This window comes from Macrobrachium nipponense, chromosome 41 (genome assembly GCF_015104395.2).
Source record: "Macrobrachium nipponense isolate FS-2020 chromosome 41, ASM1510439v2, whole genome shotgun sequence".
NCBI classification, from domain to species: Eukaryota; Metazoa; Arthropoda; class Malacostraca; order Decapoda; family Palaemonidae; genus Macrobrachium; species Macrobrachium nipponense.
In genome coordinates, this window is record NC_061102.1 from 5,943,455 (window position 1) to 5,961,728 (window position 18,274).

Below are 18,274 nucleotides of genomic sequence, written 5' to 3' on the forward strand. Positions count from 1 at the left end.
CTTCTGCAGTACTTTTGTCATGGGAATCATGGCTACTATGAAGAGTACTGGGGACAGTGAGTCGCCCTGGAAGATCCCTCTCCTGATATTAACCTCTGCTCGTCTTATTCCAGAGCTTGTAAGCATTGTATTCCAGTTGTGCATTGTATTTTTGAGGAAGCTGATGGTGTTTTCCTCTGCCCCATATATTTTCAGGCATTCTGTTAGCCATGTGTGTGGTATCATGTCGAAGGCTTTCTTATAGTCAATCCATGCCATGCTTAGGTTGGTTTTCCTTCTCCTATTTTTCTTCATTACCATTTTGTCTATCAGGAGCTGGTCTTTTGTGCCCTACACTTCCTTCTGCAGCCTTTCTGTTGGTGGGGTAATGGTGTTTGTATCCTCTAGGTAGTTGTATAGCCTTTCACTGATGATACCTGTTAGTAACTTCCACATTATTGGTAGGCAGGTGATAGGCCTGTAGTTAATGGCTATATTTCCCTTACTCCCGTCTTTCTGTACTAAGGATGTTCTTCTCTGGTCATCCATTTGGGCGCATGGTGATTTGTGATACAATGCTGGAGTTGTTCTATTATTCGTGGGTGTAGGGCCACACACCCATTGACAAGTTTTGAGCCAGTATCCATGGTTTCATCGGGACATGGGGCTTTCCAGTTGGGCATTTTCTTTAGTTGGTGTCTGACTGTGTCTGTCGTGATCTCAATGAATCTTTGTTTTATTCTCCCAGTTTCTTCTGCCTTGACTTCCTGGAGCCATTATGCATGTTTGTTGTGTGATACCAGATTGCTCCATATGTTTTCCCAGAGTCTTTTTCTTGGTGGTTGTCTTCCCCTCTTAGTTGGCTGTATAGTCTTTTCTGGTTGGTTCTGAATAGTTTGATCTGTTGGTATCCCTTATTCCTGTTCATGTACCGTTGGAGCTTATGTGCTTTGGCCTTAGCCTCTATTTTACATCTTCAATTGTATTTCTCGTTCAGTTTCTCCTTTGTTTTCTTGCTTCTTAGCCTTTTTTCTGGCATCTCTTTCAGTTTATTCAAGTCAGATCTCATCACCATGATTTGCTTTTCCAGGCACCTTTTCCAAGGCGGTTGTTGTTTTGGTTTCTGTTGGGTTGGTTGTGCAGGTGGTGTTGGTGTTCGAATCCCTATCAGTTCTACTACTAATCTTGCGCCTACATATGCCAAGTTATTTGTTTCTGTGATACTGGTGGTGTGTATTATTCTTATTATTTCTTTTACCTCACTTGGTTTCTCCCTTAATTTCTTGGTGTTGTAGGCTTTCATGGAGGGGATCTTTGTTATCTGTTTCTGGCTCTATCCATTGTATGATTTTTTTTCTACCCATTCCGTCCTATCTGTTACTTCGTCGGTGTTTCTTCGTGTGTCGTTGTTTGATACCTCATCATCCCTGTCGTCTTCTGTGGCATCATCTCTCAATTCGTCTTCTTGTAATTATTATTGTTGTTATTATTATTATTATTATTATTATTATTATTATTATTATTATTATTATTATTCAGAAGATGGACCTATTCATATGGAACAAGACCACCTCAAGGGCCAAGGACTTGAAATTCAAACTTCAAAAGAATATGATGGTGTTCATTCGAAAGAAGTAACAAGAGAAAGTAGGAGGTGCAGAAAGAGGATATCGGTTATTAGAAAAGCAGTTGAATGAACAAATGAATAAATAAATGACAATGCAAGTAAAACCCAGCCTCTCCCTACCTGTGTTAGAGCTCTGGTTCAGTGCTTCGCGGTTTCCAGAACGTCCCGAAAGTCTTGTTGTGGATGACGATATTGTTGTTGTAGTTGGTGGTGGCGTTGTTGTTGGTGTTGTTGTTGTTGGTGGTGGCGTTGTTGTTGGTCTTGTTGTTGGTGGTGGCGTTGTTGTTGGTGGTGTTGTAGTTAGTGGTGGCGTTGTTGTTGGTATTGTTGTTGTTGGTGGTGGCGTTGTTGTTGGTCTTGTTGTTGTTGGTGGTGGCGTTGTTGTTGGTGGTGTTGTAGTTAGTGGTGGCGTTGTTGTTGGTCTTGTTGTTGTTGGTGGTGGCGTTGTTGTTGGTGGTGTTGTAGTTAGTGGTGGCGTTGTTGTTGGTATTGTTGTTGTTGGTGGTGGCGTTGTTGTTGGTCTTGTTGTTGTTGGTGGTGGCGTTGTTGTTGTTGGTCTTGTTGTTGTTGGTGTAGATGTCGTCGTTGTTGTAGTCGTCGTTGTTGTTGTAGTCGTCGTTGTTGTTGTAGGAGTTGTTGTTCTTGGTGCTGGTTTGTTGCAGAGGAGAAGAATGAAAACAAAATAATGCTTTTAAAATTTCCAAAATGGGCAGGAATGACCCGAAGGGGGAGGGGGAGGTGGGGGGTCAGTAACCCCCCTCAATGTTGATTTTGAGTTTGTAAAAAATGGACAGTATTTGTCTTATAAAGACTCTCGGGGATGAGTACTGTCGTTGTATTTAAAAATTTAAAAAATAATAACCATAAAAAATTTTGTATAACATTGCATGTAGGATATATTATATTGTATCTAGTTCAACTTGGTCAAAATTGTCTTTAACACCCCCTCAGTCAGATGGTCCACAAGCCATCCCTGAAAATGGTAATCGCTAGGTGATCAGAAGAAAGATATCTTAGTAATGTCTATATACCAGCCTAAATCTCCTCTAAGCTATTAAGGCATTGCCGAACATCAAACTTGAGACAGAGCAACGGATTGAGACTCTAACCTACCATGGTCTTTTATTATTTGATTATTAATTTATTTATTACTTATTTGATTTGATTTTTTTATTTTGCACAAAAGGGTAACAGAAAAATAGTTAATTTATGTCACACATTTCCGTTGACACCCATTAAACTGGGTTTGACTGTCTCAAAGTTCTGATGTAATAAGTGGAAAAAAGAATGTGTTACCTGCTAAGAAACAATCCAAAATGCAGTCGATTGTTGTAAAAATACTTTCAATCCATTCCCGTATTTTGTTTTTAGTATTCTCCCAAACGGACCTTACAAATTCAGAAAATTCTTTGTAAACCGCTTGGATATACCCATGGATAAATTTTGCAGGGCGTACTTTTATGCTTGACGAGTGAGTTACATTACTGTAAAAAATAAATATCATGAAATCAGACAAAATGTGACAAAATATAGTACAAACTATATCAGTACACGGCACTATAATAAAGCAACCGTTTTTCCTCTTATAGAAAATTTACAAAGAAAGCTGTAATCAAATACTATTCGGCAAACTCATGTTAGTCTCTCACCCAACGATGAACTCAAACTCATTGATAGTCAGGTTGGAAGTTGCTGGATCAACATAGATTAGAGCCTTGACCGCAGAATTTGTGAAAACTTCCTTTAAAAGCAATTCTTCCTGGTGAGGCAACGTGCTGTTCGTCGTCACCGTCCCTAGACCTTTAACCTGATAACGAAGCATTAACAAGATCTGATAAGAACGGATTTTAATGTGGAAACACAATTAAAATATTGTAAACTAAAGGACTAGAACCCCACTGACTATTTCATAAAAGTAAACATTTAGTATCCCTGTTGCAGGTGCTATTCAGACTTAAGTAAATAGCTTCGAGCAAGATTTTAAAATACACACACACACACACACACACACATATATATATATATATATATATATATATATATATATATATATATATATATATAGATAGATAGATAGATAGATAGATAGATAGATAGATAGATAGATAGATAGATAGATATGTATGTATATATGATACCCTCATTTACGAAAAACCATCACCTCTCAGAAACATAATAGAAAAAGATTAGAATTTACAAGTACTCACGACAAGACGTCTGAAGTTTCCAGTCATCTGGATGTGAGTTGCATTCGCCATAGCACCTCGAAATGTCACTCCTGATAAACCCCCTATCTTTACCGTAGGAATATTCACCGTGTAGTTGATATTCTGAAATTCACAAAGTAATCATTTAGAATGCTTTGGTGTGTTTACATTTTACTATTTGTACTACAGTATAAGCAATTATATGTTTATAGCTGTATAGACACGCAAGTACTTTGTCGTTCTGTGGTATCAAAATCGATATTAAAACAATCTTATTGAATGCAATATAGGTTTTTCTTTCTACGGAGAGATATGACCAGCCTTCCTCTTGGGCTGAAAAAAAAATTAAGTATGTGGCTCATTGATGCTAAAATAAAAAGGATCACATGAGGAATATGCAGACTAATTGCTTATTAAGATTACTGATGTGAGAATCCATCCAGATTGAGATGGCATGGGCTTGTTGTAAGGAAGAGTGATGGGAAACATGTGAAGAGCGCTTGGGTGGAATCTGTTGGAGACATTTGGAGAAGAATCATCAAGACAACCAACCCCTTAGCGTCTTTGTTCTTGTTGATTCTTTGTTACAGGAGATACTTAAGGGATTACACTTGTTAAAGTAATGTTATCAATATCGTCCATTCGCAAAACATTACCTCGAATGTGACATTAGATATTTGTACCGCAGCTCCTTGGACTTCCCTCCGAAACCTTTTAGTTATGATTTTCATGATTAGACCCAACTCAGGATGGCCAATACCTAAAATAAAATGAATAAATAAATATACTATATATAAACAACACCGCAGTATGTCTCAGCAGCGATAAAGAACATTGTTTTGTAGAGTCAGGTTTATATCCCTAATTAATTATCAGTGATAATTTACTTTTAAATCTTATCGCTCAATTTATTCATTTGTTCATTCATATTTTCTTTTATATTTACTGGTCACTTCTATCTATATTTCCCATTACCTTCTGTCACTTCTTTCAAATGTGTGCTATCATGTTCTTTGGAAGACTCAGTTTCAACAAGTTAGTGGCCCCTGTGGTGGGTTTGTTCCATCTGAATATAATAATAATATAATAATAATAATGATGATGATGACGATGATGAAGAAATATCCGAAGCTTAGTTGATTGGAATCAGTCAAAATCCCATTTTTTTATACGAAGATTTTTGTCCTCTTTAAATAACACAAGTATTTGTTCTTTGGTCCGTGATTCCTGATTGTTCAAATGGAACAAGAAACCAAACCAAAAGGACCATTGACTTCGCATTCAAACTTCCAAAGAATATGGGGTTCATTAGAAAGAAGGAAGAGGAGGTAACGGAAATACCGAAAGAAGAGATCTCACTTGTTAAGAAATAGAACAAAAATAAAAGTAATAAATAGATTTTAAAAAAATGTATTCAAAATGCAGCAAGCAAAATGAGCACTGCTGAAATAAGGAAAAAATGCGGAAAGCAATTACACTTTTCAACAGGACAGATCAGCTACGTAAATAGAACTTCATCATTAACACAGTCAGAATTCCAAATGTGTATTACTCCTTCGTTATTTTTAATTACTTAGGCTTTACGACTCCAGTGGCACGTCTTCTGCTAATGAGTTTGTTGATGCGCCCCGAGAGAGGTGACCTTGAAAGTCACGAAAATAATTTTTATCGCCAATTTTTTTTTTTTTTTTTTTTTTTTTTTTTTTTTTTTTTTTTTTTAGAGATAGAAGAATCCCAATAAGCTTACTTTCCTGAGCGATTTAGAGCAGTCCTAAGCAAATGTTTAGGGGTCTGCAACTGATATAATGATAAGAAACGTTTAGCGCACTCATAAAATGTAGAAGCCGCTCGATAATTGTATGAACAGCTTAGTATTAGAAATAAAAATTTCTTTTCGCTTACTACAAATTTTAGCGTATTTTTTTATATAATTTTATTTGTGTAAAGGATATAGGCAGTTCGAAGAAAATTTCACACGGACGTACACACGCAAACATATATATGTAATATATATATATATATATATAATATATATATATATATATATATATATATATATATATGTGTGTGTGTGTGTGTGTGTCTGTGTGTGTCTGTGCATTAAGCTACAACTGTCCTTTGATATCCAATTCCCTCTCTACCTCGAATTAATATATTTTCATATATGTTAGCCGAAGGGGAATTTATTAGTCGATTATAACTTCGTCCTCTCGTGGATTCGAACCAGCAGACAGAGAACTCAGGACTTCAGTGAGGTTAGCGACTTGGCCAACAATTCACAAAGCCAAACGTAATTTTCTACCGACCCCCTACAGACAAGACCAGAGATACACCCAACAATAAAATAAAAATTCCCCACCTGGACACGATTAACCCTTAAACGCCGCAGCGGTAAATAAAAAATGACTCCCGTGTGCCGGAGGGGTTTGAGAGTGAGCGCGTAAGCGGAAAAAATATTTTTTTCAAAAAATCACAGCGCGCTTAGTTTTCAAGATTAAGAGTTCATTTTTGGCTCCTTTTTTGTCATTGCTTGAAGTTTAGTATGCAACCATCAGAAATGAAAAAAATTATCATTATCATATATAAATAATGCGATATATGATAGTGCAAAAACGAAATTTCATATATAATTGTATTCAATTGCGCTGTGCGCCAAACGGTTAGAGGTAACAAGTTACTTTTTTTTCGTTGTAATGTGGCACTAAATTGCAATCATTTTGATATATAACACATTGTAAAACGATAAAAGCAACACAGAGAAAATATTATCACAAAATTAATGCATGAATTCGTAGCGCGCGGATGTAAAAAAGTAATTTTTTAAAAAAATTCACCATAAATCGAAATATTTGTTATAGAGACTTGCAATTTGTTTCAAAATGAAGGAAAATGATTGAATATTACGATACTGTAAGAGTTTTTAGCTTACAAATGCAGTTTTCGACCATTTCGAACGAGTTAAAGTTGGAACCAATGTCGAATTTTTGTTTAAAATTTTTTTTTATATGCAAATATAAAAAAAATAGAGAAATGCTACAACCTTTCAATAATTTTTGTTATATTGTGCATGTTTTGCGCACATTTTCATATATAAAACTCTAAAAAAAGCGTAATATGAAAAGGCTCAAATATTAGGAGAATGTGACCTACGCGTTTCCGAGATTTTCGGCCGAGAATCGGCGCGCGGACGGAATAAAAATATTTTTTCAAATATTCACCATAAATCGAGATACTGTTCTAGAGACTTGCAATATGTTTTAAATTTAAGATAAATGATTGAATATTACTAGACTGTAAGATTTTTATGCTACGAATGCGTTTTTTTTACCATTTCGGTTGAGTCAAAGTTGACCGATCGTAGTTTTTTTCGTACTTATCGTACTTTATATGCAAATATTCCGAAAATGATAAATGCTACAACCTTCCAATATTTTTGTTATATTGTGCACGTCTTTGCGCACATTTCCATATATAAACTCTAAAAAAAAGCGTAATATGAAAAGGCACAAATATTAGGAGAATGTGACCTACGCGTTTCCGGAGATTTTCGGCCGAGAATCGGCGCGTGGACGGAATAAAACTATTTTTTTCAAATATTCACCATAAATCGAGATATTGTTCTAGAGACTTGCAATATGTTTTTAAATTAAGTAAATGATTGAATATTACTAGACTGTAAGATTTGTATGTTATAAATGCGTTTTTTTGACCTTTTCAGTTGAGTCAAAGTTGACCGATCGTAGTTTTTTTCGTACTTATTCGTACTTTATATGCAAAATTTCAAAAAAATGATAAATGCTACAACCTTCCAATATTTTTGTTATATTGTGCATGATTTTGCGCACATTTCCATATATAAACCTTTAAAAAAAGCGTAATATGAAAAGGCTCAAATATTAGGAGAATGTGACCTACGCGTTTTTCGGAGATTTTCGGCCGAGAATCTCGCGCGCGGAGGGGAAAAAAATATTTTTTTCAAAAATTCACCATAAATCGAGATACTGTTCTAGAGACTTGCAATTTGTTTTAAAATGAAGATAAATGATTGAATATTACTAGACTGTAAGATTTTATGTTATAAATGCGTTTTTTGACCTTTTCGGTTGAGTCAAAGTTGAACCGATCGTAGCGTTTTTTTTTCGTACTTATCGTACTTTATATGCAAATATTTTTCAAAATGAAAATGCTACAACCTTCCAATATTTTATTTTTTTGTTTATATTTGTGCCATGTTTTTGCGCACATTTCCATATATGAAAACTATAAATAAGCGAATATGAAAAGGCACAAATATTAGGAGAATGTGACCTACGCGTTTCCGGAGATTTTCGGCCGAGAATCGCGCGCGGAGGGAATAAAAATATTTTTTTTCAAATATTCACCATAAATCGAGATACTGTTCTAGAGATTGCAATTTGTTTTTTAAAGTGAAGGTAATGATTGAATATTACTAGACTGTAAGTAATTTTGCTTACCCACCCAAAAAAATATATATATATATATATATATATATATATATATATATATATATATATATATATATATATATATATATATATTATATATATATATATATATATATATATATATAATATATATATATATCATTTTTTTTTTTTTAGTATAAAATATATATTACATTCTTCGATTCTGGTACCAATACATAAATAAAAAGGAATGCAGGTGACACTTCTCTTTTCGCATACAATGAAATGTCTTATTATTATTTTATCATGCACATATTCAGATATATAAAAAATTGTAATAAACTATAAAACTAAATATAAAATAAATGCAGAATACTCAATCGTAATCCTGACTCTTCGTTCTATTCTTGTTTTCTCCCTCCTCCATTGAAGAGTCTTGCATTTTTTTTCCACTCGACATGACGCAGGTACAGGTGGAGGAGGGAGACGCGCGCCCTTACTGCTGATGGACCCGGCGGCCCCGTGCGCCCTCCGCTGTCGGTTTAGGGGGTCTACGCTCCAATACATGACCTTAGTGTGGTACTTTCGGTCACACTCCCCATATCCTGCAAAGAGCAACTTTGCAGAGACGACAGAAGAACCGGGTGTCTCTCCTTCTGCCATTCATATGGCACACCCGGCACCGTTTCTGCCTTCGCCCTTCTAAGGCCTCAGTATGTGTTCCCCTGGCTGCAGCCGACACGCAGGGTCCACTACCCGACGAGAAGCGGTGATGGCGGGGCGGCAGCAAGAGGGGCGTCGTCAGCAGGGGCGGCGGCAGCAGGGGCGTCGCAGCAGGGGCGGCGGCAGCAGGGGCGGCGGCAGCAGGGGGGGCGTCGTCAGCAGGGGCGGCGGCAGCAGGGGTGTCGTCAGCAGGGGCGTCGTCAGCACAGGGGCGTCGTCAGCAGGGGCGGCGGCAGCCCGAGCGAAGTTGGCCCTCCTATCTGCCCTTTCCTCTAGGGGCAGATCTGCAGCTCGGGGCAGGGGGTCAGTTATGGAAGGCCACTCATCGGATCGAAGTTGATGAGGCATTCCCGGCTACCTCTAGGAACTGTATGTGGTCAACCTCGGAAGATTGTCACCACGGTACCCACAGTACAGTATGTAGGCATTTTGGAGGGCCAACTGAAGGATGTATTTGAGGAGCTTCTGTGTCCACCTTCTGGTTCTCCTGGCGAAGGGATGTACTGGATGAGCTGATCAAAGAGATCAACTCCTCCCATGTGCCTGTTGTAGTGCCCAATGACAGTAGGCCGCTCGGTACGAAACTCCTCAAACACAACTCGGCCCTGTCGACGTGTCTTCTTCCGCTGTACGATCTCTCTTGGATGGGTTTATGACTCGTCGTAATCATGGGACGAGTCGGACACCCTTCCAACAGATGACGAAGACAGCGCCCTTCCGCCGCCACTCTGTCTCTCCTCTTGCCAGGTGTTGCGGATGACTAGCGAACCTCTTGAGGACATTCGGGGGGGGCCCCACGCCACCAACCGAAGGGTACCACTGACGTGGAACACCTGCTTCATACAGTTCCTGGGCCAGGGATACCGAGTTATAATAATTATCCATAAACAGGTGATATCCCTGGTTACGGAAACGTCCCACAAGGTTGAATACAGTGTCACGCAGCGTGGAGAAGACCCCGGTATACACTGAAAAGTCCACAACGTATCCAGTGTTGGCCTCGGTAATGAGAAAGAATTTCACACCATATTTCTTTGGCTTACCTTACAGACCTTACAGACCTTACATCTTGTTCGGGTTGCCCCACCGGTCCCTCAGTGTGAGGCACCTCTAATGTCTACCAGAGAGTTGCTAGTACATCTTCCGGTATATTTTGCATCTTCCAATCTTGGATGGTCTGGGATGCAGTTTAGTAATTTGTCGAGCTTATTCTTAAACACATCTACGCTCACTCCTGATATTATTCCTCAGATGAGCTGCAAACGCATTGAATAGACGCTGCATTATCGATGCTGGTGCGTAGTGGATTAATGTTCTGTGTGCTTTCCTTATTTTTCCTGGTATAGTTTGGGCACTATTAATCTACCTCTGCTTGCTCTTTCTGATATTTTTAGTTCCATGATATTTTCTGCTATTCCTTCTATCTGTTTCCATGCCCTGAATTATCATGTAGCGTTCTCTTCTCCTTTCTAGACTATATAATTTTAAGAATTGTAGTCTTTCCCAGTAGTCTAGTCCTTTAACTTCTTCTATTCTAGCTGTAAAGGACCTTTGTACACTCTCTATTTGTCAATATCCTTTTGATAGTGTGGGTACCATATCATATTGCAATATTCAAGTGGACTACGAACATATGTTTTATAAAGCATAATCATGTGTTCAGTCTTTTCTTGTTTTGAAGTGCCGTAACAACATTCCCATTTTTGCTTTACATTTTGCCAACAGAGTTGCTATTTGATCATTGCATAACATGTTCCTATTCAATCATCACACCAAGGTCTTTAACTGCTTCCTTATTTGTGATGGTCTTCATTATTAGGTCCCTTATATGCATATAGCTTTCTTTCTCTGTCTCCATAATTTATTGATTCAAATTTATCAGAGTTAAATACCATCCTATTTACCTCTGCCCAATCATATACTTTGTTAAGGTCTCTTTGTAGAGCGTTCCTATCTTCATCACAAGTAATTTCTCTACTTATTCTTGTGTCATCTGCGAAACTACTCACTACCGAATCCTTAACATTATTGTCTATGTCTTCAATCATAATAACAAACAGTATTGCAGCTAACACCGTACCTTGCGGCACACCAGGATAGTTACCTTGGCTTCATCCGATTTCTAGTCGTTGCAATAACTATCTGTTTTCTGTTGTGTAAAAATTCTTTTAACCATCTTCCTACTTTATCCACGATATTGTGTTTTCTAATTTTCTTCGCTAATATATTATGGTCTACTTTATCAAAAGCTTTTGCAAAGTCTAAATAAACCACATCTGTTTCATTTCCGCTTTTTCATATTTTTGAATATGTTTCACGGTGGACTAACAGTTGTTTGTGTACTTTTTCGGGTACGAAACCATGTTGTCCTTTATTAAACAAATTATTTTTTATTAAATGTTTCATAATATTTTCTCATTACCCTTTCATACACTTTCATAATATGTGATGTTAGACTCACAGGCCTATAATTACTTGCCTCTAGTCTTGATCCACTTTTGAAAGTAGGGGTAATATATGCTAATTTGTGCTCATCATATACTTTGCCTGTATCTACACTTTGTCTTAATAATATTGCAAGTGGCTTTGCGATAGAATGAACTACTTTCTTTAACAAAATAGCAGGAATTCCATCAGGCCCTGCAGCAGCTCCATTTTAATTTCATTAATAGCCTGCACAATATCAGCTTCATTAATATCATGTCAGCTAAATATTCACTATTTTCATCCCTTACTTCTATATCATTATCTTCATTATCTATTCTAGGGGTGAATTCTCTCTATATCGTTCTGCCAGTATGTTGCAAATTTCCTTTTTTCATTCGTTAATCTCCCTTCAATTCTCAGAGGGCCTATTTCTATTCTTCTTCTTTTATTCATCTTCTTCGCATATGAGTATAATAGTTTGGGGTTTGGGGTTTGCTTGATTATTTAATTTAAAGGGTTTTTTCTTCCAAGTTCCGTTTTTCATTTTCTTTTGATTGTATAAATCTTTTTGTTCTGCATTTTCTATCTTACTTTTTAGTTCTATAACTTTCCATGCATTTTTTCTTTTGCAAGACCTTTTTTCCACTTTCTGATTTTCAGGAACAAGATCCTTCTGTCTCTTGGTATGCATGAATGATGTTTACTTTTCTTCTTCGGTATATATTTTTCCACTATTATCTCCAATATTTTATAATAATATCTCCGTATTTACCCTTATGTCATCACTTACGAACAAAATGTTATCCCAATCTTTGTTTAATTCTTCATTAATTTCTGACCATTTTATATTTTTACTGTAGAAGTTGTATTTGTTTTCCATATCCTTCCCACTCTTTTCATTTCTTGCTTATCTCTATTTTCACTTGCTTTGGTGGAATGAACTGTTAATTCTATGACATTATATGGTCTGAAATACTCGCATATAAACTTTTATTTCTTTAACATTAATTCATCTCGTTCACAAATACTAGGTATAAAGTATTTTCCTTTCTTGTTGACAGGTAGATTTATTTGTTGAATGTTGTATCTAGTAGCATATCTAATAGCTTTGTTTTCAAATGCCTCTTATCTTCTGCACTACTATTACTCTCTTTTTTTATATGTATAAGTACAACCACAATTCTCCTATTCGTTCTTTCCATTCTACGAAAGGAAAGTTGAAGTCACCAGATAGGAGAATAGTCCAGTCCTTGTGATTTCTACATATATCATCAATTTTTCAATTATTAAGTCAAACTCTTTAGTATTAGGAGGTCTATATATTACTATGTTCATCAATTTTTCAGATTCAAATTCTACCGCTATTAGTTCACATCTGAGTTACTATATTTCTCATATATTTTTCCTTGTTTTTGTCTTTCCCATATATTGCGGTTCCCCCTTGATTCCTATTTTTTCTATCTGATCTATAAGTTTGGAACCAGTTTTATTTGATCATCATTCCAGTCTCTTGGAATACCAGGTTTCACTTATATTCATTATATCTATTTTCTTTTCATTTTGGGTTAGTTCTTCTAAGTACTCTATTTTTCTTTTTGAGTTACTCGTAACTAAACCCTGCGCATTCATCACTATGATGGTTTGTTCGTGTTTTCTCCTTCATTAATACTGTGTAGTAATAAGGATTTTCCCATGTCTCTTTCCTGTTCTGGTATGTGTTCTTTTTTCATTTCCAGAAATTCTGACATTAAAAAATCCAACTTTTCCATAATATTTGATCTTCCTTCATCATAATTATTGCATTTGTGTCTGAATCTGCAATGTTTTCTCCGTCTGCATATCTCAATTGGTGGTTTGCTTTTCTCTTTTACCTGATATTCTTGATTTCTCTCTTTATTTGTTTCTTTCTTATTTTGGATTTTATTACTTGGTTGGTTATTTATTTGATTATGATTCATGGCTACAGGGTGCATATATTTGCATTTTTTGTCGAACTTACATCCTTTTCCTTCTTTTATTGTTTTTACATATTTTTGGATGCAGATCTCTGCAATCATCCCCATATCCATCTAAGTATGCACATTTACCATATATTTCATAGTTTTGACATCTTAGGATGTTTGTAGTAACTCTTTCTCCAAATCTGCAATTCCCTCTTTTCAAAAGGTTACAGATTTTTGTCTTTCTTGTCTATTTTTTCCTCTTTCCCGTCATTGTATAGATCTGGGTAGAGCCTCTTCGGGATTTGCTTTTCTGTTGTCATATCGTAATTTATTTCTTCGTAGGTATGCTGCTTATTGCCTCATATGTAGTATCAATGAGTATCTCGCATCCATACTTTTATCTTGTTCTTTGTTTTCCTTATTTTTTTCTGTCATTTCATTTTTGTTTACTTCTCTTCCGTTTTCCTCTTCTTCTTTTCTTCTTCTTCTTCCTCTTCCTCTTCTTCTTCATCCTCAACTATTTGTACATTCAATCTTGATTTAATAACATTGTCTATCCATGATAGACATGTTGAACAAAAAATTCTTGTATCTTTTCTCAAATCTTGTATTACCTCAGCACACTGTGGATGGGTCGGAATGTTGCATGCAGCACATTTTCTGATTAGGTTTTGTGGATTGACTATGCTATACCAAACCTTACACAGTTTGCATGCTTTTGGCATTTTCTTTTTCCTAATGCATCAATTATGGATATTCACAAGATTCACCTTATTCATTTTCTTTGTCGGAAATTATGTTGGTTTATGTATATTTTCTTTATGAGTCTCTTGACCACTTGGATTTTATTTGGAACTTCTTCAATTATTTTCAAGATGTTTCTTGGGTTATACACTTTTATACTAAGACGTCCTTTGTAAGGCATCATCCCCTCATCCAAAGACAGGTTCTTTCCAGGAATCACGAGATTACTACACCGCTCACGGATATAATCCAACACTGTACGCACTTAAAATGAGGCGATCACTGTTATTCCGGGGTATGGCCCTTCGGTTGAAGGCGTTGAAGTACCTGTCCATCGCCAGGAAATTATCACGGGACATAACGCCAGGAAACATTCGGCATACATAAAAAAAATTTCTCCCTCCCAATATTGCCCTGACGTCGACAGCAGGTGTCATACCAAAAATGAAGTGGAGCCCCCAAAAAATGTCCCGCCATGTCAATGAGGTTTGCAACCCCGCCAGTAATACGACAAGGTCGTCTTCCAGCTCATACCGGCAGTACATCGGCATACATAAAAAATAATTTCTCCTCCAATATTGCCTGACGTCGACAGCAGGTGTCATACCAAAATGAATGTGGAGCCCCAAAAACCGTGCCATGTCAATGAGGTTGCAACCCCGCCAGTAATACGACAAGGTCGTCTTCAGCTCATACCGGCAGTACCGAGCGTAGTCCACCGTCTCGTGTACCAGGTATTCCAGCAATTCCCGCGTCAGGAAAAGCTGGATGAACCCCAAAACAGTCAGGAGTACTGGTACGGTCATCCCAGGGGTTGCCGTGAAGGGGTGCATGTTAGGAGGTGGGGTCCTCCATCCACCCCTTGTCCCTCTCCGACGACCGACCTTCACCTTGGCTGGCGCGACGAGCTGACCTTCCTACGTGCCCGTGCGCGCGCACGCGCACGGGTGCGGGCACGATGCACACTACCCCCCCCCCCCCCCCCGTTGGCCCATCACCCTCACTAAGGCCCTCACTTTCTGTATCATCCTCTGCGATAAAACTTGAGCCCGTATCCCCACCCTCCCCCCTCCTCCTCAGATTCCCCCTCGTATGCACTGAACCCACTGAATTCGAGCTCACTTTCGGGATGTGAGCCTCGAACGGACATTGGGGCAAATATTCATCCATCAACTTCTTTCATCGGGACTGATGTTACCTCATCACGCGATGGACCCATCCGCCATCAAAATGAGGACTTTGCGACATGTTCCCGATCAAGCTCCGAAAGATATTCGTCTATGTCCCTTGGTTGGAGGCCTCCCAAATGCCTACGAATGCCCCTAAGGACGCCCACATGCTTTCTAGGGGTAACCAAAGGTATACGATGTGTTCCCGAAACACTTCAGCCACACGTGGCCGCACAGAACGGCCTTGAGGCACGGGGTCATGCTGGGTTCTTGGCCCCTCGCCAGCATCCAGGTCCAAAAACTCGCCTTACACGATCCTTCCGACGGGTAAAACGCGCCTTTCACGGTTCACACGTCGTTGAGGACATATCTACGAATGTCCTGTAGCAATACAAATGATCAAAGTCTCGCACAAGTCCAGAAAAAACCACGCTTTTCACGAAAAGATCGCTCTGGATGGTGCGCTACTGATGCTGGCTGGAGCGAGAAGAAGGGATATCGCGCATGCGCACCTGGGTCACGCTTCAAAACAAAACAAGGCCTTGATCCGTGAACTCCCAGCATTCCCCAAGGTGCGTGATTCAAAAGTTTTAGGCTGGTAGGCCTTTAAGTATTTTTCCGCGAAATTTTAATTTTTTTTTAAAAAAAAACTTTCGTATGTCGACGTAAAATACGTCCAGTCGGCACCCGACAGACAATTTATCTCGACGTAAAATACGTCCAGTTGGCGTTTAAGGGTTAAGAGAGTAACCCACCCCCTCGGAAAATCTAACCCTTTTGTATTTACTTACCCAAATACCTTAGCCAAATCCCTGATTAACGTCCAACAAAAGACATCTCCCAAGGACTCTGGGGTATACAAAATCCCATGCCAGACCTGTGACCAATCTTACATCGGATTTACAGGTAAATCACTTCCCCAGAGATTAATACAACACAAACGGTCAGTTAGGTATGGACAACAGAACTCGGCTATTTTCAACCATATAAATGAACATAACCATAGAATAAACTGGAATTTGTCACGTGTAATTTATAGCAGCAACTGCCGGTACAAGAGTCAAATGATGGAATCGGCCTTAATAAAAGAGAGGCAGGTAATGAACATCTCAAAAGGAGCATGGATTTCAGATACGATCGACAAGGTTTTCATCCAACCAACACTTAAGAAGATTAAAGGAAGATTATCAGCGGGGGTGACCTAAATTGGCTTGCCTGTGGATGGACCTCTTGGTATGAATACCACCTTTTCTGTAAACTTTTTTCATTCATCTACCTGAAGAGGGAGACAGCAGTCTGTGAAATATAGTACTGTTTTCTCTATATTTTGGTGTTTTTATGGGCTCCTTTTATTAGATGGAATTCTGTTGTTACAGAACATTTTTTCCAGTCATATATATATATAATATTATATATATATATATATATATATCTATATATATTAGAATATCTTGTATGCATATTTTCAAAATGTGATTTTCCTGTTGTCTCCACATTGCATTTGATATTATTGTTAAGTACACAGTCTCCTTAACATAAATTATGAGTCCTTACCTTGCTTCCAGGATATTCCCGCTGCTACATGGCCGTCTTCAGCTGTGGCCAGTCCTTGGCTGATGGCCGTTATTGCAATCAGCACGAGAAGTGGCCACTGGAACTGAAAATGAAATGAGTATGAACGTAGGTAAATTTTTATATATAATATATATATATATATATATATATATATATCTATATATATATTAAATATATATATATATATATATATATATCGCCAAATACTACAGGAACATGTGTGTCGACAATACCCTAATAAAGGCGAAAGTGCTCGGTACGGATTCCTGCCTATCATTTTCCTGTGGTAATCCCTATGTAATGAAGTCACGCCATCTACTGCGATTTTTAACATTATATACATATATAAGAATACATCTATACCTATAATATATCTACACGTATATATGTACATATCGTAAAAATCGCATTAGATGCACGTGACTTCAATCTTCTTCTTCTTCTTCCCAGCTTGTTCCCATTTTTATATGAGGTCGCCGTTTCGGATAAGCCATTTCCATCTATTTCTATCCTGCGCTTCTGCCTCATCAATTCCCTTCTCATGTAAGTCTCCTCTCACACAGTCCTTCCATCTCTTTCTTGGTCTCCCTCTTCTTCTTCTTCCTTGCACCTCCACCCCCATAGTATGTCTCCCAGCGTGGTAATCATCTCTCCTCAACAGGTGTCCATACCATATCAGCCTCCCCTCCTGTACTTTCTTTGATGCTTCCACCACCTTAGTCGACCCCCTTATGTAGTCATTTCTGATCCTATCCTCTCTTGTCACCCCAGACATCCACCTAAGCATTCTCATTTCTGCCACATCCATCTTCTTCTGCTCTGTTTTTCTCATGCTTGCTGTTTCCGTACCATACAGCATTGCTGTTCTTACCACCGTCTTGTGAAATTTTCCTTTTAACCTAAGCGGCACTCTTTTGTCACAAAGAATTCCAGAGGCCGCTCTCCAGTTGTTCCAGCCTCCCTGTACCCGATGTTTTACTTCTTCCATACTTCCTCCAGCGTTAACAAAAGCTCCCAAATACTTAAACTTATCAACTCTCCTTATTTGTTCTCCACCAAGCTGAATACTTTCTCTATCATCCCCCTCAGTGGTGGTACACATATATTCTGTCTTAGATCATGCACGTGACTTCATTAAATAACCAAATACCACAAGAAAATGATAGGCAGAAATCTGTACCAAGCACTTTCGCCTCTATTATTGCATTGTCGAGGCACATTTTCCTGTGGTATTCGCCTATGTATATATATATATATATATATATATATATATATATATATATATATATATATATATATATATATATATATATATCATTAAGCTACAAATGTCCTTTAATATCTAATTCGCTCTACCTCAGAATTTAATACTTTTCATATATGGTACCGAAGAGGATGTTTTTAATTGATAGGAAATTCGTCGACTCTTATCAATTAAAAAATTCCCCTTCGG

General features: G+C 37.8%; 2 protein-coding genes across 2 annotated transcripts in view; both read right to left on the reverse strand.

The window, feature by feature from the left end:
* Positions 1 to 18,274, reverse strand: part of LOC135212471 (uncharacterized) — a 253,612-nt gene that overhangs the window by 205,984 nt on the left and 29,354 nt on the right.
* On the reverse strand, positions 1,732 to 15,325 carry LOC135212406 (GATA zinc finger domain-containing protein 4-like). Its single transcript, XM_064245776.1, has 5 exons — positions 15,276 to 15,325; positions 4,237 to 4,324; positions 3,814 to 3,936; positions 3,256 to 3,437; positions 1,732 to 2,254 (listed from the first exon to the last, which is right to left on the reverse strand). Exons 1-5 carry the CDS (start codon positions 15,323 to 15,325, stop codon positions 1,732 to 1,734), a joined length of 966 nt encoding a protein of 321 aa, XP_064101846.1.